At 40.3% G+C, this 23,486-nt stretch overlaps 1 protein-coding gene across 2 annotated transcripts in view; it reads right to left on the reverse strand.

Moving 5' to 3' along the window:
* LOC311585656 (hippocampus abundant transcript-like protein 1) overlaps window positions 1-23,237 on the reverse strand; it is a 40,302-nt gene extending 17,065 nt beyond the window's left edge. For both annotated transcript variants that reach the window (XM_084761110.1, XM_084761109.1), the window contains exons 1-4: window positions 22,786-23,237; window positions 14,885-14,980; window positions 4,310-4,372; window positions 1,026-1,153 (exon numbers count right to left, since the gene is read on the reverse strand). In XM_084761110.1, coding sequence (XP_084617236.1) covers window positions 1,026-1,153; window positions 4,310-4,372; window positions 14,885-14,980; window positions 22,786-22,902 — 404 coding nt within the window. In that variant the 5' untranslated portion in view covers window positions 22,903-23,237. The remainder of the gene's footprint in view (window positions 1-1,025; window positions 1,154-4,309; window positions 4,373-14,884; window positions 14,981-22,785) is intronic.
* Between the last annotated feature and the right edge of the window lie 249 nt (window positions 23,238-23,486).

Genomic DNA, 23,486 nt, shown 5'->3' on the forward strand with positions numbered 1-23,486 from the left:
AAGGTTTTTAAAAAGCCTAGCAATTAGGATAAAAGACATTTTGTACTACAACATGAACAGAATATACAAGGATAAAACCAACAACTGTTCAGGATTTAAATAAATTTTAAACTAGCAAAGTTTTTAAAAAATCTCTAACTCACTAGAAAGGCATGACACACTAGTATTCTACAAAAATTAACTATGTGGTAGAAGATAGAACTGTTATGGTAGCCAACAAATTTACAAATATTAACAAGAATTCCTGACAATCATATCAAAGTATTATCACATAGGAAGAGTATCTCAGCACCAGGAATATTGGCTTAGATACTATCCTATGATCTACAAAATTAAATTAAAAAAAGAAAACAACATCAAAAAGCTTGAGCAAATCCTAACCCTCTATGATAATTAAATTACCTAGATTCACCATACTGAAGGGAAAAATTAAGTCAAAGTCCTATCATGACTTAGACTAAGGTTAGGGTGTTTGTGGAGTGTACAAAGAGTGACTCCTGCCTATTCTTACATAAGCAACGCTCATTAGGTGCTACAGTGCAATGAGCTGACAAAGACAGTACATTCACAAGTCAGCGAATGACAGCGGCCAGGGCACTGACATCACAGCACCAACGGCTGCTCTGAAGGACAGATTAAAGAGTGCTCTGCAGATCAAAGTAAAAGTTGAGTTCATAAACGATTGGAATTGAAGGGTTTTGAATTCTTTTTCCTTTTGGAAATATGATGAGATCTTAAGCACAGGACCCAAGTGTAAAATGAAAATCATCCATATTCTATACACCTTAAACACAGTCAAAAAGTCATTTTATACAGTATTTGAGAAAAACTTTTTATTTATTTAACTTGTTTACTGTGAGGTAAAGTTTGTATACATTTGAACCAATCAGATTTGTGCTCAAAAAGTTTAGGTTTTTAGGTCATTTCATATAGTGGGTATTTGGATTAGGAGTGGTGACCCATCTGCCTTTATTTACACAGGACTCAGAGCACACCGTACGCTAGTGAAGAGCTCAGCAGCTCACCATGGGTTGATCCTCATCAGTGGGATGGGGAAGCAGGTGAAGAAGACTGTGCCCAGGAGGAAGGGCTTCCGGCCCCACACGTCAGAGAGAGCTCCGATGAGCGGGGCGCTCAGGAAAGACAGCAGGCCCTAGAGAACAAACAGGCGGAGTTGAGAGTTAAAATGTGACCCTCAATTACTTATAATTCTTCCTTTCTACATCTATTTTGCTTCAATTCCTCTTATTTCTCACTGAGTTAGGAAGAAGAAAAATAATCCAACTCTGACAACAGAACTGAGATTAAGGGGAAGCAAAACAGAGAAACATCTGTTACGTGGCCATCATTGGCCAGGCACTACTAGCCACTTTTAAATCATTCTCACCAATAAGAAGTAGGCGGACAGTGGACAGATGAGGCAGGGTACGAACTGGGTGATGAGTATATGAGTAGTCATTGTACTATTTCTGTATTTAATTTTTATAACTTATTTTTAAATTCTCTACATATCATACAATTAAGATTTCCCAAAATCTGGCCCTTACACACATCCTATGCCATCACTACATGCAACACTTGCAGTTTTCTGAACATACACGTTCTTCTGTGTCAACAGGCTTATGCATGAGCACCTCTGATGTCCTTCCCATTCCTAAAGCCAGTAAATTGCTAGGCGGTTTTGTTTGTTTGTTTTTGTTTTTTATTTTGAATCAGGAACAAATAGCATTTCTTCTTCTATTTAGTCTCTTAGATACTGGAGCAGAGCTCTTTACAACATGAAGAGGAAGGGCATAGCTTCTCTCACCTGGCATCTATTTCTTTTACTGTAATTCCAATATTCTACCACAAATTCTTGTCACTTTGTCTATTTTCTCTGCTGGATTAAAAGCAGATTAATGTCACAGAGTGCAGTTCCTTTTCAACTCTGTACTCTTGATACCTGTAACATCTTATAAATAGCAGCTTTCGAAAATTAGAGGCAAATTAGACTTTTAATAGGAAGTCAACTCAACAGAAGTTTCTAAAATCACCTAACTGAGAAAAAAAGAGGAACAGGTTCCAGCATTCCACAGACAGCATTTGAAGGCCCAAGACAGCAGATCCAGGTAAACTGAGGCAAGGGGAGGACTCAATGGAAGAAAGAAAAGATGAATACTTTGGGGCTCTTATCAAATTAAAAGAAAAAATTATTCATAGTCAAGCAATCAAATTCTAAGATTCCTGCACCACAGTATATTTCAAGAGAATTTAATATATTAAGAAAATTAATCAATTTTCCTTCTGTTACTGTCATATGAACAGCTAAAAGACTGCAAAGATTACAGAAGAGGACCTTAGATTAGCACCAATCAGCGTCATGCATTTTAGAAAATCTGTGGGGTTTTTTCAATTTACTTTTATTTATGTATATGTATATGATTCTGTGAGGTTTTGTTCACCACAGGTGTGCAGGTATCTACAGAAGGCAGGGGCATCAGATCTTTTGGGCTGGTGGTACAGGCAGTCGTGAGCCACCTGATATGAGAGCTGAGAACTGAACCTGGTCCTCTGCAAGAGCAGAATATGCATTTAACCAACTGCTAAACCATCTCTCCAGCCTCTTATAAAATATCCTATGCTGTTTAAAATTAAATAGGAAGACCTAAATATCTAGGCAGCTAACAAAACTGATAAAGAAAATAATATGAAAAAAAAGGAAAATGAAAATAAATAAACTACCAGGTGGGAGGCAGAGGAAGGTGGATCTCTGTGGGTTCAAAGCCAGCCTGGTCTACAAAGTGGGTCTAAAACAGCGAAGGCACTTGTTACACAGAGAAACCCTGTCTCGAAAAACAAAAACAGGAGCTGGAGAGATGGCTTAGAGGTTAAGAGCAGTGACTGATCTTCTGGAGGTCCTGAGTTTAATTTTTAGCAGCCACATGGTGGCTCACAACCATCTACAATGTGGTCTGATGTCCTCTTCTCACACTGTATAATTAAATAAATAATAGCAAACAAACAAACAAACAAACTATATACATAAAATAAAAATAATCTAAAAAAAAAACAAAACAAAACAAACAACAAACAAAACAAACAAACAAACAAAAAAAAAAACCCGCCAAAACCAATACAGAAATATTGTAAGAATGTGCTTTTGTTTTAGTCCCAGGTGTAGGGATGGAGGGCTGCTTCAGAGTGTCCACAGCAGCCAGACATGATTTGCCTCATGCTCTAGCAGAAGAATGGTTTTGCCAGCTGCAGATAATTTCTTGCAATTCTGGGAATTTTCCAGAGGGCATATAAATGCTAAAGCTAAACTGTGGTTGGTGGCCACTCGGGGTGTGGGGTGTGGTTGTGGTTTGTTAGTAGTCATGCACAAAGAAGAAAGAAATTAGATTCAAGGATCCCAAACCACCACCACCCTGCCTGCCCCATTCCTTGCTTCTCTCCTATTTAATGTTAGGGGGAAAACTAGGGAGATAAAGGGTGGGAAAAAGAAGAACCCACAAAGTAGCAAAGACCAGCTACAACAACTCCTTGCAAATACTAAGACAATTTAAAAGAGTTATGTTTTACTGCAGAGTTCTAATTTTATTATCTCTACCCCCAAACCAAAACAAACCACCCAGTTACTGAAGTGGTTAGGTATAAATTACTCTCTACAGTTCAGTATTACAGTATAGCAGCTACTGAAATTTGGTTTTTATTCATGCCATTGAATAAACCAAAATTCTACTTCTATTTGTCTTCTAGAATAACATTACTTTACATTATGATAGTCAGAATCCTTAAATTGTCTTTAAAAAAAAAAGACTACAATTAGTTATAATTAATGTCAAATTACTAACGTGCAACTTTAGTTTGAATGATGCTGTTTAACACAGTATAATGCACACACAAGTACTGTATAGGTTTGAAGGGCTATACACAACTGTCACATACTTTAAGGAGAAACTGTAATATACAGTATTTTAATCTTATTCATAAATTTCTGATATTAACACTGAAATGACAGGTTAATTAAATCAAGTCAAGGAGAGCTCACTAAGCAGTAGCCTGGCCAAAAGACTAAAATCTCAAACTGAGATGTTTCCTTCTTCCTTAGTCTCAATGTCCAAGAAGACAGCAGCAGTTACCCGTTTTTTATATAAGTAAACTCTTGCAGACTGTTGTGTATATATAGATAAAAAGTTATCTAAGGCTTTCAGTGTATTCACTGAGTTTTTTTAACGTTAAATTTTTATGCCTTACAAGTATTTGTGTTGTGTTTTACTCTGACTTTAACTAGAGACCCTGATTTTGGGTCATTCTGAATTCTTCTTACCTTTACACCTTGAATGAGGCCATTCATGAGGAATGTGTGCTCAGGAAATGTTTCATGTAAAACCTATAAAAGCAACAAACAAGATATATTCAAATACAAATTAAAGATAAAGATTTCTTTCTTTATTACTGGAAGGCTAAGCAAATAAGATCAACTGTAAAAAATTATAAATTGCTAATGAAATCTGAAAAAACAAAACAAAACAAAGAAACAAAAAACACTTCACTACAGAGTGAAACTTTGTCTCAAAAACAAAATAAACACCTTGAAGACATGAGAAGGCAGTAACATAATAAAATACTATTCAAGACCCAGACAAGGCAAGTCCCAGCACTCACAGGTGCTTTTGTCATAAACTGCAGTGAAGGGAGTAGCCAATAAAGAATACAAACTCAGGAGTGGACTCATGTTCATGCCTTAGGGCAGTCCTCCAGAAAGTCATCACGCCTTAAACGTGCATTGTAGCAATTCTAGTCTAGCTAGTAACAAACTCAAAACAGCTTTTACAGAAACATTTCCCTCACATATAATAATCAGCACCTGATCAAAGATAACCATATATATAAAAAATATATAAAAAATAAAAGACACTATAAGTAATAAACGCCAAAAACCCAATTTAAGGAGAGAGAGAGAGAAAAAAAGATGAGATGGCTCAGCAGTTAAAGAGTATCTGATGCTCTTTCAGAAGATGCATAGTTAGTTCCCAGTACCAATATGGGATAATGTACAACTAACTGTAACTCCGCTTCAGTGGAACCCTTCTCTGGCTTCTGTGGGTACCTGCACTCACATGCACATACCATACTGACATGTACAATTTTTAAAATCTCTTTAAATGTGACCCAAATATCAAAGAAAGGTACATACCCCTCGTCAAAGTTGACAGTGAACTACACATATGAAAAAGTACAGTATGTCATTTAAAAATGTACACAAAACAAGATATCTAAACAGTTATCAAATCTATAAGAGAAGCCATTAGATTTATTAGCCAAGAAAGATATAAGCCACAGAGGCTCTCATTCACTAGTAAGAATACAAAATAATGCAGTTACTTTGGTAGTTTATTATAAAGCTAAACACACATTTATCATATGATCCACCTCTCACGCTCCTTGGCATTTGCACAAAGGACCTAAAACTGTATCTACACAAAAACCTTTCCACAGATGTTTACAGTAGCTTTGATAATTTCCCAAACTAGGGAGGAGTCAAGACATCCTTCATTAGGTGAACAGATGGGTAAGCTCTAGTAAACAACTACTGCTGAAAGAAAATGGATTATTAGGCTATTATAAGACAAAAAGGAACTATAAATGCATACTCCCAAGTAAAAGAGACCAATCTGAAAAGGCTATATTCTCTAACACAACATTCTGAAAAAGAAAGACCGCAGAGAATAGTAAAAAGATGACTCCCAGTGTCATGGACTGCCACTGTGGTAACTGACTTTGATAAAGGAAGGTGCTTATACCTGTCACGGCAGGGGAATATAGGAAATCTCTCTACCATCCTCTCAATGTTCTTATGAACTTAAAACAGCATTAAAATTCTTTTAAAAATGAAATTAAAATATGTTCATACTCTGGGTCTGGGTTACCTCACTAAGGATGATCATTTCTAGTTCCATCTATTTACCTGCAAATTTCAGGATTTCCTTGTTTTTGATAGCTGAATAGTATTCCATTGTATAATGTACCACAGTTTCTTTATCCATTCTTCAGTTGATGGACATGTTTCCAGAGTCTGCTTATTATGAATAGAGCTGCTATGAACATAGTTGAGCAAATGCCCTTGTTGTATGGTAGAACATCCTTAGGGTATATGCCCAGGAGTGGTATAGCTAGGTCTTGAGGTAACACTATTCCCAATTTTCTGAGAAAGCTCCAGATGGATTTCCAAAGTGGTTATACAAGTTTGCACTCCCACTAGCAATGAAGGAGTGTTCCCCTTTCTACACATCCTCACCAGCACGTGTTATCGCTTGAATTTTTGATCTTAGCCATGAGGATGGGTGTAAATGGAATCTAAGAGTCATTGTGACTTGCATTTCCCTGATGACTAGGGATTTTGAGCATTCTTTAAGTGTTTCTCTGCCATTCGATATTCCTCTGTGGAGAATTCTGTTTAATTTGGCACTCCATTTTTTAATTGGATTATTTAGTTTGGTGGTATTTAATTCCTTGGGTTCTTTATATATTTTGGATATTAGCCCTTTGTCGGGTGTAGGGTTGGTAAAAACCTTTTCCCAGCCTGTAGACTGTCGTTTTGTTCTGTTGACAGTGTCCCTTGTCTTACAGAAGCTTTTCGGTTTCATGAGGTCCCATTTATTAATTGTTGGTCTTAGAGCCTGGGCTGCTGGTGTTCCGTTCAGGAAGTTGTCTCCTGTGCCAATGACTTCAAGGCTCTTCCCCACTTTTTCTTCTAACAGATTTAGTGTGTCTGGTTTTATGTTGAGGTCTTTAATCTACTTGGACTTTAGTTTTGTGCAGGGTGGTAAATGAGGGCCTATTTGCATTTTTTTGACCCATAGACATCCAGTTAGACAGCACCATTTGTTGAAGATGTTGTATGGGTTTGGTTTCTTTGTCAAAAATCAAGTGTCCATAGGTGTGTGAGTTTATTTCTGAGTCTTCAATCCAATTTCACTGATCCACTTATCTGCTTCTATGCCAGTACCATTCCGTTTTTATTACTGTTGCTCTATAGTACAGCTTGAGATCAAGGATGTAGATTCCTCCAGAAGAACTTTTATTGTATAGGATTGCCTTAGCTATCCAGGGTTTTTGTTTTTTCATATGAAGTTGAGAAAGACATGCATGGTATATACTCAGTTATAGCAGATATTAGCTACATAATACAGGAGAACCACACCACAGTACACAGACCCAAAGCAGCTAAACAACAAGGAGGACCCTAAGGACAATGCTTCAGAGAGGCAAATAGAACAGACGCTGGAAGCAGCTGAAGGGTAGGAACAGGACAGCAGTGCACCACAGAGGTCCTCTGAAAGACTCCACCCCGCAGGGGATCGAAGCAGATGCTGACACTCACAGACAACCTTGGGATAAAGCACAGGGAGTCCTGTAGAAGAGTTAGGGGATAGAAGGACCTGGAAAGGGCAGGAGCCCCACAAGGAGACCAATGGAGCCAACAAATCCAGGTGGAGGAGGATGCAGAGACTGATAACACCAACCAAGGACCATGACCCTCTGCCCAGATGTAGTCGATAGGAAGCACAGTCTCCTTGTGGGTCCCATAATATGCGGAGTGGCGACTACTTTTGACGTGGACTCTGATGCCCACTTGTTGATCATTTCCCTCTGGCGGGGCGGTCTTGCCGGGCCACAGAGGAAGAGGACACAGGCAGTACAGATGAGACTTGATAGGCTGAGGTCAGGTGTTATGGGAGGTGGGCTCACTCTTTCTAAGGAGGAGGGGAGGAGGGGGGGAATGACAGAGGAAGGTAGGGAGGGACCGGGAGATGAGGGTGCAGGCTACAATCAGGATGGAAAGTGTACATACTATTAGTAAAATAAGAAAAAAATTCATATTGTATTTCCAGTCTTGATATTTAAAGATCTACTTTTTTCTATTGAAGAAAATAATGGAGAATCAACATTATTAGAAAATTCTTTTAATAGCAAATTTCATCATTTAGAAGGATGTAGAACTTTTTAAAGAAAAAAGGAATACCAATCAAGATCAGAACCATCTAACAACTTAGTTTGTCACATGAATCACAAATTTCAAAAACCACCACAGTTTTTAAAAACTAAGGCACCAGCCAAGGACAATACAGGCGGTAAACTTTAAACCCCTACCCAGATCTAGCCAATAGGCAGAACATTCTCCACAGTTGAGTGGAGAGTGGGGTGTGACTTTCCCACATACTCTGGTGCCTCATATTTAACCATGTCCCCTGGAGGGGGAGACCTGGTGGCACTCAGAGGAAGGATAGCAGGTTTCCAAGGTTACCAAGAAGAGACTTGATACCCTATGAGCATATACAGGGAGAGGAAATCCCCCTCAGGCACAGTCATAGGGGAGGGGAATAAGGGGAAAATGGGAGGGAGGGAAGAATGGGAGGATACAAGGGATGGGATAACCATTGAGATGTAACAAGAATAAATTAATAAAAAAAGAAAATGAAAAAAAAGTGTTGTCTGATCACTAGTATGCCACTTCTTAATCTACCCTCTTTTTGCTGACTCCCCACTCCCCATTCTCCCTTTTATATTATATCAGACCCTACTGGCTTCCTCTTAGCTTGTCAGTAGGAAGCAGAAGGTGACAAACAGGACCGGCCTCAGCTGTCAAAGTGACAGTGGGTAACTATACCCTATCTCACCCACGTCCTTAAACTTCCAACCTTAGATCGCTACTGAAACAATTCTCTGATGACAGCTGAATAGGCATTCTTTTTACACAGATAAAGCAAATTAGACTAAGAAACTATCACTGATCAAGTCATACGCATGCATAAATAGCATGTATTTACTGAACTGCACAGTATACCTACTATATTTTTGTTAGTAAATACTGATTCTGGGCAATCAAGCCACCATGCAGGCTCTAAAATTTTTCAATCTAAATTTTAAAAATTTTTTGTTCTAGACATGGTAGTGCACACCTTTAATCCTAGTAGCACTTGGGGGGCTAACGTAGGATTCAGAGTTTAAGGCTAGGCTAGGATACACAGTTAGACTCTATGTTACACACACACACACACACACACACCCCGCATCACATAAAATTCTACCCTTTTCTGTTTCTTTCTCCTTCCACAAAAAGGGAACTATAAGATCTCACTGGAGAAATAAGTATAACAAACATTTTTTCCCAAAGGAAAAAAAAGTCCTAAGACAACTTTTTAAAAAGGGACAGTATTTAGACATTTTATGACAAAATCAAAATCCAATATGATGTAAATAATTTGACTACAAAAGATAACTATAATAGAATAAAGTAAACACAGTGATAAAAGGTGCATCAATTATAATCTCAGGTACAATCAAGGCTCTTAATTTTAACATTTCCCTAAGAAAACCAAAGACAAGATAGTCTTTAATTAGTATTTTTAATTAGTTTTCTATGTATGGATGTTTTGTCTGCATGCACCATGTGTGGGCCTGATGCCCAGGAAGGCCAACAAAGAGCATCTGATACCCCGGACTTGAGTTACAGACAGTTCTAAGCTGCAACGTGAGTGAGTGCTAAGAGTCAAACCCAGGTATTTTGAAAAAGCAACAAATGCCCATAACTGCTGAGCCATCTTTCCAGCTTCTTTAATTATTCTTAGGAAGGAATATATATAAATCTATCAGTCAACCAATCAATCTTTTCCCTACCCCCCCCACAAAGTACTGTTTCTTATTTTTTCAAATAACAACTGAAGTTAATTAATAAATGATAATGAAAAAGACCTTTCAATAAATTAACTTTCCAGATTCCCAAAAACTCCTAAATAAAGGTAAAAGAAAAGACAGCTATAAGAGAATGCATTCTTTAAAATTGGTCACAAAAAAGAAGCTCCCAGATATACTGTTGTCAATCCTGCTAGCCTTTGCAGTTGGCCCCAAGATAATAATCATAAGCATAGTCCTCAAAGTAGGACACTTACAGAATTAAATGGGGGTGGAATTCAAACCAGACAGTGCTCTAAATTACTTAGAGCTGCTCAAATCAAGATTTTAAAACTACATTGTAAAGTACCCAGTATTCTAGAGGAAACCTGAGAGTGCCTCTATCTTTAAGGAAGGAGCGTGTCTACTCAAGCAAGCTAATTGGCTGCTTTGTTGGGGAAGCAGGCAATGGAGCTACAAACCCAGCACACTCTAACCCAACTTCACATACTCACATGATTTGCCTAGTCCAGAAAACATCTCTCTCAATCCCTCATTTACACTCTCACTTGTAAATATAAAGAGATGACAAATTAGGCATAAAGATTAAGAAAAGCTGTTGAAATGTACCAAAAACGACTGACAAAAAATAAAAAGATAGTCTACTTCACGTCAAAAGGTTCAAGTAAAAGAAGCCTTAAAATAAAAATAAGTGTTCCTTTCCGTCAGACTGAAGATCTCCACCAGATGACAAACAATACTCTACATGGCAGAACCTCATCAAAGTCACACAAAACAAAAAGGTCTTTGCAAATCAATTACAGAAGAAAATACAGAGCTTCATGGAGAAGAAAGAGTGCCAGGATGAAGAATCAGGGAAAATCCAATGAAGTATTAATTAAATTAAAATACTAATATATTGTTTTAAAATAACATTTGGCTGCTTTCTACCAACTAACCAAAACTATAAAAATCATTCTAAGCACACAAAAAAACATGCTAGCTATGGTCCTGAGACTGCATTACAGACTGATTTATGGGAACGAATTTGTATCAATGGCTGTCTTTATTTCAGATGTAACTGATACCAGAGGCCGTATAACAATGTAGTAACAATGTTGAAAAATCTGTAGCAAAATCAGAATGCACCCACAACTGTATATATCCCAAATTGAGAAGGGTGAGTCATTAATAGTTATTTTATACTACCTTGTCACTTTACACATACACACACACATACACACACACACACACACACACATGGTTTTTCAAGACAGGGTTTCTCTGCGTAGCCTTGGCTGTCCTGGACTCAATTTGTAGACCAGGCTGGCCTCAAACTCAAAATGTACTTATCAGCTATTATATTCACTAAAGCATTAACTTGCTTACATATATAAAAATATGTGACAGAGCCAGAGAGACGGCTCAGCAGATAAGGATGCTCACTGTTCTTATGGAGAATCGGGGCTCAATTTTCAGCATTTGCATCACAGGGCTCAAAACTACCTGTAACTCCAGTTCCAGAGTCTCCTACACTCTCTTCTGCTCTCCACTGGTACTTGCACACACATGCACAGACCTAACCCTAACCCCAAGTAAATACATTTTAAAAATGTGTAACAGACAAAAATATGTTAAAATTTATTAATAAAAGAAGTAAATGCCAAGAAAAGCTCATGCCATCTGTTTGATTAGATTGGTGTTCTGTACATTGTCAGTTATGCAAGAGTAAACAACAAATAATACTGATTAATTAGTGAGTGTACTTATGACTTTAATTATTATCATTTAGATAAACAGGCCTGTAGGGAGCAGAGCTTAGGATAAGCTTTGGGGAAAGCATGGCTGTCAATCATGTGGGCCTAATTTCTTCAACAGAAGGAAGGGAATGATTCCTGCTCACCTGGAATGCTGGAGTGAACATCCTGGTTATCCTCTGCTATTCCCTCAGGAGCCAAGCTCCATCTGAATGTCCCCTAAATCCAGTTCCCTCCCCTTCTCTCTCCCTCCCCCCACCCCTCTCTCCCTCCTTCCTGTCTGTATATCAGAACATACGCTCTTAGCTACTGCTCCCATGTCATGCCTGCCTCCCTGCTGCCATGCTCCCTACTGTAATGGCCATGGAGTCTAACCCACTGGAAGTGTAAGCCTTTATAAACTCTGTAAGCTGCCTTGGTCATGGTGTCTTGTCAAGGTAATAGAAAAGTAACTAAGGGGCTGGAGAGATGGCTCAGTGGTTAAGAGCACCGTCTGCTCTTCCAGAGGTCCTGAGTTCAATTCCCAGCAACCACATGGTGGCTCACAGCCTTCTATAATGAGATCTGGTGCCCTCTTCTGGTGTGCAGGTGTACATAAAGGCAGAGCACTGTATATGTAACCAATAAATAAATCTTTAAAAAAAAAGAAAAGTAACTAAGACATACTTTAAATGCAAATATCCTCAACTCAGCAAGTAAAGAGGCAGACTGATGAACTGGATTGAAAAACAATACAACTGTATCTGTTGTCTCCAAGAAACATACCTCACTAGCAAAGACAGCCATAACTAAGAGCCAATGGTTATATGTTAATATATCAAGCAAATGGAAGCTTTAAACAAGACACAGGTGTTCCCAGATATGAAAAAGTAGACTTCAAACCCAGACTAGTCCAAAGATATAAAGGGCATTACACGTCAATAAACAAAATAAGTCATCAAAAAGATATAAAAATGATAAGTATTTATGTGTCAACTACTGGAGCACCCGGTGTCATAAAGTAAACACAAAAGGGCATGAAAGTCCATAAAAAGTTAAGACAGGCCCTGATGGAGCTAACAACGTGAGGTTCACATGCCACTATTCATCTTTTGGGAGGTCTTCCAAGCACCATTCTCTCTCTCTTTTTTTTTTTTTTTTGGTTTTTCGAGACAGGGTTTCTCTGTGTAGCCTTGGCTGTCCTGAACTCACTTTGAAGACCAGGTTGGCCTTGAACTCACAGCGATCCACCTGCCTCTGCCTCCCGAGTGCTGGGATTAAAGGCGTGCGCCACCACCGCCTGGCTACCATTCTCATTTTTATATGGAACTTTCTCTTGAGTTTTAATTTGGACAGCTTTAGTTAAATCATATCGCCCATCTTTTGGACTTAACATAAAAAACTGATGCCTAGAGAATATTTCACATAACGGGTAGGAAATATTCTCACCAGTTGCCTAGGACTATTCCCAAAATTTATCTTATTATAGGCCACAAAACATACTTTGACATAATACAAAAAAAAAAATTATCTCCTCTAATCATGCCAGTCCACAGTATAATAATCAGTATGAGAAAACCACAGAAACTATTCAAATACTTGGAGACTGAACGAAGATCATTGAGAAAACCCAAAAAGGAAAAACGTTCTAGAATCAAATGAAAATGACAAGGGCTGGAGAGACGGCTCAGAGGTTGAGAGCACTGTCTGTTCTTCTAAAGGTCTTGAGTTAAATTCCCCAACAACTACATGGTGACTCACAATAATCTATAATGAGATCTAGTGCCCCTTCTGGCGTGCAGGCACACATGAAGGCAGAATACTGCATAAACAATAAATACATAAATCTCTTTTAGAAAAATGACATTTCTAGAATATACTGTTCCATAGAGGTAAGAACACACATTAAAAATTTAGATCACAACCTAATGAAGTCCTCAATGTTCTAGAAAAATAAGGCAAGAGATAACAATATACAACAAAATTAGGGTAGAAATTAATAAAATAAAACTAAAAAATACATATATAATTAATAAAGAGTAGTTCTTTGAAAAGATATATAATATTGACAAACTCACAGTGAAATTAATGAAAAGAAAGTAGACCAATTTACTAACAATTGAGATGAAAAGGCATTTGTTACCATAGACTACAGTGACTCTAAGGGAACTTTAAAAACTTACACTCCAATTGCTATAAGGAGCAAGCCAGTACTTCATATGCTAAGTTTAAACAGATGCATGAAAAACTAAATAATGACAAAATAAAAATAGGGGCCCTGTTAAAAAGTCAGAATGTGCCAAGGATTTTTGGAATTTTGGTATTCTTCACTTTTCTTTCTTCACTGTTCTCTGGCCTACACAAACACAAATACACATGCATGCACACTAGCAGAATAGTAATAATGAAATATTATTTATAAAAATTCATGCAAAAGTCTTCTAACTGGCTGAAGTCCACCCTGTAAACCTCTGTACTTTCAAGACTTAACTTTAAGACAAAAACTGAATGTATGAAAAGGAGCTTTCTGGTATGGCAAAATAACGACTAAGAGGAGGCAACTATTAGTGATTTTTTTTTTCCCTTTAGACAGGATTTCTTTGTGCAACTCTGGCTGTCCTGGAACTCACTCTGGAGACCAGGATATCCTCAAACTCAAGTGTCCACCTGTCTCTGCCTCCCCAATGCTGGTGTACCACTATACTTGGCCTATTTGTGGGTTTTAAAAATAACTAAGACACGGCGGGCGTGGTGGCGCACGCCTTTAATCCCAGCACTCGGGAGGCAGAGGCAGGTGGATCTCTGTGGGTTCCAGGCCAGGCTGGTCTACAGAGTGAGTGCAGTACAGCCAACACTACACAGAGAAACCTTGTCTAGAAAAACAAAATGAATGAATAAATAAAACAAAAAATAACTAAAGACAAGTGAAACTTAATTTGAAGACATTTAAAACTTATCCAAGTGTTAAATAATTCTTAAAATCTGTACCCCCGCCCCCATCTTTTCTCTGGCACTTGTGTCTCTAAGCACACATCAACCATCTTAGCTCTCTTTAAGAATAAAAGCTGGAGAGACAGCTCAGCAGTCAAGAACTCTGGCTGCACTTGCAGAGAACCCAGGTGACGCACACCGTCTAGAACACCAGTTTTGGGGACTATGATGTCTCTTGCACTGGCCCTGTCTCCAAAGGTCGGCAGGCAAGAGGTGTCTAGATATACATGCAGGCAAAAAGGCCAAATACGTAAAATTTTTAAAAATAAATATTAAAAAAAGAGAAATTCAATACTTGGTTTTAAAAAGGGCTGTAGAGAAGTTATCAAAACAAGGAATATGTTCATTCTTACATTCATCATTACAAAGAACTTACCAATTTTCTGTTTATTAGGTCCTCAAATCAAAGGCCACTAACATCCAAATAAAGATACAATTTCAACAATGTCTTATATTTCATACACAGCATGTCTAAAGATGAAAGACTCAATAATACTTACAGTTAACATTGGAGTTGTCAACAGGCCCCATGCAAAGAATTCAAGGAAGATGACAATAGCAGCATGGTAAACACTTGGCTGGCCAAAGCCTTGTAGCTGAAAAAGAAAGAAAGAAAGAAAGAAAGATGTTAGAAACAATAGTAAAGAAAGATTCATAAGATATTATCATGAGGCCAGATGTGGTGGCGCATGCCTTTAATCCCAGCACTCGGAAGGCAGAGGCAGGCAGATGATGTGAGTTCAAGGCCAGCCTGGTCTACAAAGTGAGTCCAGGACAGACAAGGCTACACAGAAGAACTATGTCTTGAAAACAAACAAACAACAACAAAGCCAAAAAACAAAACAAAAAAAATATATAATATTATGAAATGTCATGGGGAAATATACAGACTTTGGATCACCTATATCTCTTAAGATAAAACCACACTCTAGGGAACAGGGATACTGCTTTGTATTAGTTATTTTTCATCACTCTGATAAAAAAAAATGACCAAAAGCAATTTATGGAAATTTGTTTGGCTTAAAGTTGCAGAGAGTCTTTAATGGCAGATGGTGGGGAGGGGAGGCATAGCAGAAGGCAGCTGGAACAGACAGCTGAGCGATCACTGCAGAGACTATCAAGAGCTTCTTACTAAAAACACCATGACCCCACAGGCCATTATCACAATGCAAAATGTACTTAGTCCAAACTGCTCAAGTCTAGTAGCCTTTACCAGTTTCAATACCATTTAAAAGTTCAAAGTTGACAGGCAGCACAGTCCCCTGTGGGTTCCATGATATGAGGAGTAGGGACTACCTCGGACATGGATTCTGGTGCCCGCTAGCTGATCACTTTCCCACAGAGGAAGAGGATGCAGGCAGTCCAGATGAGACTTGACAGGCTACAGTCAGATGGTAGGGGAGAAGGGCTCCCCCTTTCTGAGGGCTATGAGAGGGCGGGGAGGGTGGGACCAGGTGGAGATGAGGGAGGTGGCTATACTCAGTATGTAACATGAACAAATTAAAAAAATAAAATAAGGGGGCTGGAGAGATGGCCCAGTGGCTAAGAGTGCTGCCTGCTCTTCCAGAGGTCCTGAGTTCAATTCCCAGGCACCACATGGTGGCTCACAACCATCTGTAATGAGATCTGGTGGCCTCTTCTGCAGACAGAGCACTCATATGCAATAAAACAAACAAACAAACAAACAAACAAACAAGAGTTTTAAAAAATAAAATAAAAGTACAAAATCAAAGCCAGGCATAATGACACACACCTTTAATCCCAGCACTGTGGAGACAGAGGCAGGCAGATCTCTACAGTGCTAAGCCAGCCTGGTCTACAAAGCAAGTTCCAGGACAGCTGAGGCTACACAGAGAAGCCCTGCCTTGAAAAAAAAAACAGATAAGCATTAAAAGTTCAAAGTCTCTTTTGATACTCAAGGCAATTTCTTAACTGTGACCCCTTTAAAAATCAAAGGGCAGGATACACACTTCTAACACACAATGGTGTAGAATGTACGATTCCTTCTGAAAGACAGGAACAAAGTAAGGCCCCAAAGCCAGCAGACATCAGCACACCCTGCAGACCATGTCTTTAACTGACACCGGTTTCAAGAAGCTTAGATGGCCCAGCCCCTCCACCTTTGCTACCTACAATCTCTCTCTCGGGCTGGCTCCACTCCATCTACGTGACTCTTCTTGGCAGAGGTCTCATACCTCAGGGATCTCCAACATCTCAATGTCTCCACTGTAACGCAGGCTTCTTGCCCAACTTCCCTCAATGGCCTGCCAGGGTACGGCTCCTTGCAGCACAGATGCCTGGCCTCAGCAGCTCTCTGTAACTATGGAGGAAGAACCCAGGACAAGCGCACTCTGCTATCTTTCATATCCCCAAAGCCAGCACAGCGTGGCTTACAGTACTAAAGTCCTGCTAATTCTACTTCCAGTTGGGAATGGTCACTTTTGACTACATTAGCTGCAGGTTTTGTAAACTGAAACAACTGCTTTCCAGGAGGGGAAAAAATTTCCCTAATACAGTGGTTCTAAATGTGTGGGTGGAAATGCTTTGAGGGTTGAACCCCCCCCCCCCAGACCATCAGAGAACACAGATATTTATGTTATGATTCATAATAGTAGTAATAATTACAGTTTGAAGTAGCAATGAAAATAATTTTACGGCTGGGGTCACAGCAACATGAGGACTGTGTTAAAGCGCTGCAGCATTAAGAAGGTTTCGAACCACTGCGTTGGGGTTTCAAGTCCTGCTCCTCTGGCCTGAGCTCCTGCCCCTGAGTGTCACTGTCATCCTATCTCAGGACTGCTGGTATGCTAGGCAGGACTCTATGCACCAAGCCACATCCACAGCCAGGAGATTCAAATCAATCTCCTTTCTCTGTTATACATTAGTATTCGTATTTTTTAAAAGATTTATTTATTTATTATGTACACAGCATTCTGCCTGCAGGCCAGAAGAGATGGCTGTCAGCCACCATGTGGTTGCTGGGAATTGAACTCAGGACCTTTGGAAGAGCAGTCAGTGCTCTTAACTTCTGAGCCATCTCTCCAGCCCCCTAGTATTTGTATCTTTGACTGGCCTATTTACTTATGCCACTTATTGTATGTCTAACAATTCAACTCATGCACATGGCCTCTCCAACACCCACATTCCAAATGCATTACGTTTGGAAGATGCTGACATTCCTTGGCTTTGTCCCAGACTGCAGCATTATGTTGGCAAAGTTACCAAAGTTCTGAACTTCAAGTTTCCAATAAAAAGAGGGAAGAAAGGACATTAAGAGGCTGGAAAATCCCAGGACTATGGTAAAGTAACGGTACCGTACTTCCAACATTAAAAAATACATAAATATATTCTAACTGAAAATAGCCACAAAGATTCACAGAAACACAAGCAGGAAAAGAAACTTTACTTGTTATCTATCTAGATTAATTAGCACTACTACAAGTGTTTTCTCAGCATTGCATTAGGGTAGATGTTCTTATTATGTTGGATAGATTATACATTCATTAAATACTTCTAATCACTCTTCAGAACTTTTCAAACCAACCACTTGCCACCAACCAACAGCTTCAACAAACCATAACACCAAGAACTAACTCTGGAACACTCCTTCTCTACCATCTTTCTTTAACAGTAAAAATAGTCACATGCAAGTGACTAACTATTAATATTAGCTAGAATCAATGATGTACAATGGAAGAAATAATCCCAGCTCTCACACCCTGGAATATAAAGTTACACATGCAAATATACTCACTGAAGAGCAAGAAATAAAGGCTAGTGAAAATATTATGATAGGCACTATGCAAAACCAGACAAAAATTACCCCATAACAATAGCAACAACAGACCTGGCCTAACTAAATCATGTAATGTATGAAATTATATTATCCTCGCTGTAACCTATGAGATGGAAGCAATTATCTTCATGAGAAAACTCAGATATAAAACAGTAAATGACCATCTTTAATCATGATGGTCACACGTCTCCAAACTGTGTGTGTCCTATCAGTTACAGCACACTGCCTTCCTCGGTCACACATCTCCAGAGTGTGTGTGCTCCTATCAGTTACAGCACACTGCTTTCCTCGTAAGTTTGATTATCTACAAATAGAATCAGCATAGACAAGTGCCAGGCAGCCTGCACCCCATAAGACTGAGCAAGAACTGACCAGAATCAACACTTGCTAGCTTCTCAAATAAACAAAATTCAGATTTTCACCTAGCATGCACCCTCCTTTCCTACACTAAGTGCCTGATTACTGTGTTTTGGACAGAAGGTCTGTTCCCAAGGATGCTTCTAGCTCTTTCTCAATATAACCTGAAAAGTTCAGATTAACTGGGGCATTGACTTTTCTTACTCTGACCTGTCTGTTGAAAAAGATCGTTGTTCCCGACATGGTTCCCAACCTTATGATCCAAGGACACAGTAAATCCTAACCTCACCAGCACGGACGACAAGAGAGATGCTGTCACTTTCATAGCATGCAGTCACTAGCTATCTGTCCGTCCTGCCACCACACTCTTTCTTTCTCCACAGGGTGGCTAACACTAACAGACAGACAACATAACCACTTCAATAAATCATATGCATTTTATGAGATAAAACGTTATTATTTGTAAGGATATAGGAGGGTAGAAATATTTTACTAGTAACAGATAAAATGTTATGGTCTCTTGAAGGAGCCTATATTAATTATTAAAAAGGACTGTCCTCAGAACTTCAAATATTATATGATTGCAAGCTTTTTTTAAACTATTCTTTTTTAAAATATTTATTTATTATTATATATACAGTGCTCTGCCTGCATGTACACCTGTAGTCCAGAAGAGGGCATCAGATCCCATTATAGACGTTTGTGAGCCACCATGTGGTTGCTGGGAATTGAACTCAGGACCTCTGGAAGAGCAGACAGTGCTCTTAGCCATCTCTCCAACACATGGATTTCAAGTTTTGTAATCTAAAAATTTTAAAATAGCTATGGGAAATAAAGTTCTATAAATCTGTTGTAATTTGTAAGTTCCACATCCATCCACAGACTCAACTATGGCTTGAAAATATTCAAACTAGAAATTCAGAAATTCTTCTCAACATTACTCCCTAAATAATAAGATATAGCTATTATTTATATAGCATTTATATTGTATTATCATAATATATATATATATATATATATATATGAATGAGATAGGGTTTCTCTGTGTAATAGCCCTGTCTGAATGTCTGATACTACATAATTTATTTCTATTAATTCCTATTTTGACTTTATAATTGTCAATGCCTGAGAGATGAGAATGTGTGCTCAGGCCTACGTGCTTGGGCAGCAAGCACTCTTCCTACTGAGCCATCTCAAGGAACATCCAATGCCACTAGAACAATGCTGACTGTGTGAACCTCCTCATCAGTGCTCTTCACTGAAATCCAAGTCTTGGGTTCTTAACGTCCACTCCATGGATACCTTGAATTATTACACTATACAACTTACGTTGATGATTTAGTGCAAAGAAAACATTAGATGCTCGAGAATAACTAACTGCACAACAGGGCTGGAGAGATGGCTCGAGCTGTTAAGAGCATGTACTGCTGTTCCTGAGGACTCTGATCTGGTTCCCAGCACCCACATGGTAGTGTCCAACCATCCATATCTCAAGCTCCAGGGAACCCAGTGCCTTCCTCTACCTCTGCAGTGACCAGGCACGCATGTGGTACACATGACTGTGTCTACTATTCCCAAAGATGAAGAATGATTGGGAGGAATTTATTTACCTTTGTCCAAAATTAGATGAGCATTAGGATGCAAAGATAGGTTAAGAATAAATGGAGTCTAGGTTTCTTTGAATAAATATCCCACAAAAGTTCCTCCTTTAAGTATAGTGGTTTTAGATTGGGGTCTGGTTCCTTTCTAAATTATAAAGTGGGAAAGAACTGAATATTTTTATAATGGTAAGGGCTCACATATGTAATATGACCGTTCAAACTTCACACATGGGCTGGGAAGGGGGCTCATTCAGTAAACACCTAACATGCAAGCAAAAGGATCTGAGTCCGGATCTCAAGCATATAAGTAAAATGCGGGGAAGAGACAGAAGGATCCTTGAGACTTACTGGCCAGCTAGTCTGATAAATCTGTAATCTCCAAGTTGAGAGAGCTTTTGTCTCAAAACATAAGGGGTGCTCCTAAACCCCCACACATACATTATACATATACACTACATATATAAAATAAAATTTTTTTTAAAGATTTATTTATTATGTATACAATGCACATCAGATCACATTATAGATGGTTGTGAGCCACCATGTGGTTGCTGGGAATTGAACTCATGACCTCTGGAAGAGCAGTCAGTGCTCTTAACCACTGAGCCATCTCTCCAGCCCCCTAAAATGAATTCTTAACAGGTAGAAAGAAATAGAGAAAAGACAGCCTACACTGACCTCTGGCTGGACCATACATATGCACGTACATAAACATGTATATACAAATACATTATAAACTTTAAAAAAAAAATCACACATGCAAGAAATACCAAGAATATCCCCCAAATATTTATTTAGGGAATATCAGGTGCCAGGCTGCAGCAAGTCTCACACCCTATGAGGTACACACTACTATTTGGAGAGGTTATATAACTCACCCAAAGAAACATAAGTAAAAGATGGAAACTGGAATTCCAAGCACGGGCAGTGCTAAGATGCGTCCCCCTGGCAGTTTACTTCTTCTGTATGCCAATGGGACCCAGTTGGGGAGAATATGGGGACATGGCGCTACCAATTAGCACGCTCATCTCACTGACCAGCAACCTGGAGGAGGGTAGACTGGTGGCAACAGGGTCTCAAGAGACAGGGGCAGAAAAGGAACTGAACCCTGGGGATACAAAGAAGAACACAAGAAACTAAAATCTGTACACATCTATGCAACGTTGAAAGTATGGGAAGGGATGAAGGAAAACATTGCCCAGGCTACTGGCCTGTCCACTAGTTAGTAATTGCTGTCTGCCCTCTGGTGGAAGACACAAGGGGAACGGGTGATTTAGTTTCGTTTTAAGAGTAGGAAGAGCTGGGTGGTGGCTGCCCACATCTGTCATCCCAGTACTTGGGAGGCAGAGACATGTGGATCTCTGTGAGTTCAAGGTCAGCCTGGTCTACAAAATGACAGACAAGGCTACACAGAGAAACGCTGCCTCCTGAAAAACAGAGAGGGGGGGGGAGGGGGAAGTGTTACCTACTTAATAAGAAAAACCAATTTTACAGAACTCATCCTACAAGGTAAGCTTTGGAAAAGCCTTAGCTTTGAAAACATGGCACAAACTCGGGCACACCCACTTCTTCAACACACACTCATTTTACAGATCAGGCAGTGAGTGGCAGAACTCTGGTAGAATAAAAACTAGAAATCAGCTCTAGTCTGGGTCCAAAACACCAAGGAAATGACCCACAAGAATGCACACAGAACTCTAAAGCTTTGTACCTTGCAGACTTGTGAGGACTGCTGCAATTCTGTACCCAGTAAGGCCTCACTAAATACTACAGTTGTTCTTTACCGCAATATTTCTGCATGTATGAATTTTGACCGACAATTTCAGTCTGCATCCTGCTTCTAATTCTCCCCCCTACCAACTTTAACAAAGGTAAGGTCACATACTCAAATCCTCACTTGTAACCACTTAGTATTCCTTAACAGAAATTAAATATGCAAGCTTGCAAACCAAGAAGGATGGCCGCGTATGTCTTCCTTTAAATTCCTATTTTCTCACTGAACACACGTTCCCATAGCGGTAAGAGTTTGTTCTCTACTCAATGCAACAGTTTATGTTTCTGGTCCTAAGTAGACCCTTCCCCCAAAAAATCCTTTTTCACTTAGGACTGAAGAATTGACATTCCCTGTGCTTAATTTCCCAACCAAGGTGGCACTGATACGACCTGTATTGCAAATACAGGTCAATGTAAATAAGGCTTCCTATGCTATCAAAATCATCTCGTGTGTCGCGGAACTTACTCTTTTGGGTGCAGAGATCATCAGTTTCCTCACAGTACACCACCTCTCTCTGGCAGCCCAGAGGAGAAAGGATCAGAGAAGAGGGCGCCACCCACTTCTACCTCCGTCCAGCACCCCAGTAGGCTATTCAGGAAACAGGACCAAATGACGGTTTTAAGAACTCCCTGTCCATTGTCTAAGTTGCTTTGGACAAGACCTACACCCAGAAGATTGTCAAGCGACAGAGAATGGACAACTGTGAGATACGCAAATCACTTATAATTATTGCCCTGTGATGTCTGGCGGCTCTTAAGTCAATAACCACATCTCCTAGAGCTTGGACTAGGTAAAGCCACCTTCTCAATGAACCCGGCTCCTCTAAAAAGGCCGAAATTCCAGAATCCTCTCCCGAAACCAGTCAAAACTCACCCAGCTGCCGCTGGCGGCCTGAGCGCTCCCGCGCTTCTCGGGCATGGCTGACGCCGCCTTGGGTGAGGCCACCGCCTTCCACCCCGGCTCCTCCGGCGACTCCCCGTCCGTACTCATGCCGCCGTCATGCCCAGGCAGGTTCGGGCCGCCCCAAGGCACCGGCGACGCCGCGACGGCGGCGGCGGGGCCCGCGGCTTCATGGGCTCCGCGGTCCGCAGCGGCCTGCCGCTCAGGAGGCGGCGGCGGCGGCGGCGCCAGCGGGGGACGCAGAGGCCGGAGCCGCGCAGGGAGCGAGCAGGGCCCTCAGCTACACCGCGGCGGCCGCGAACGCGGGGCCCGGCACGGGCGGCGAGCGCTCGTCAGCGGCACCGGAACAGTTGTGCGGACGGCGACCGGCCCAGAGCGGTAAGCAAAGGCGGGTCCCGCCGAGAACGCCCACCGGTCCCCAGTAGCTCAAACAAGCTCCGCCCCGGTCTGCGCGGCGCACCAAAAACACGTCATCGCCTGGGGACGCCAAGCCTCTCGCCTTCTCCCGGAACTGGAAGGACCCGAGGCTTTCCTGATCCGGCTCCCCTGGCCGGTGAGACCCAGGGATCGCCTGTCTCTTCCTACCCAGGGCTGGGGTTCCAACGGGCCGCCATCTCACCTTTTTATGTGCGTGTTAAGGATCTGACTTGTGTCCTCAGGCACCGAAGGAACTA

This window comes from Acomys minous (genome assembly GCF_964271855.1).
Source record: "Acomys minous genome assembly, chromosome: 16".
In the NCBI taxonomy this organism is placed as follows: domain Eukaryota; kingdom Metazoa; phylum Chordata; class Mammalia; order Rodentia; family Muridae; genus Acomys; species Acomys minous.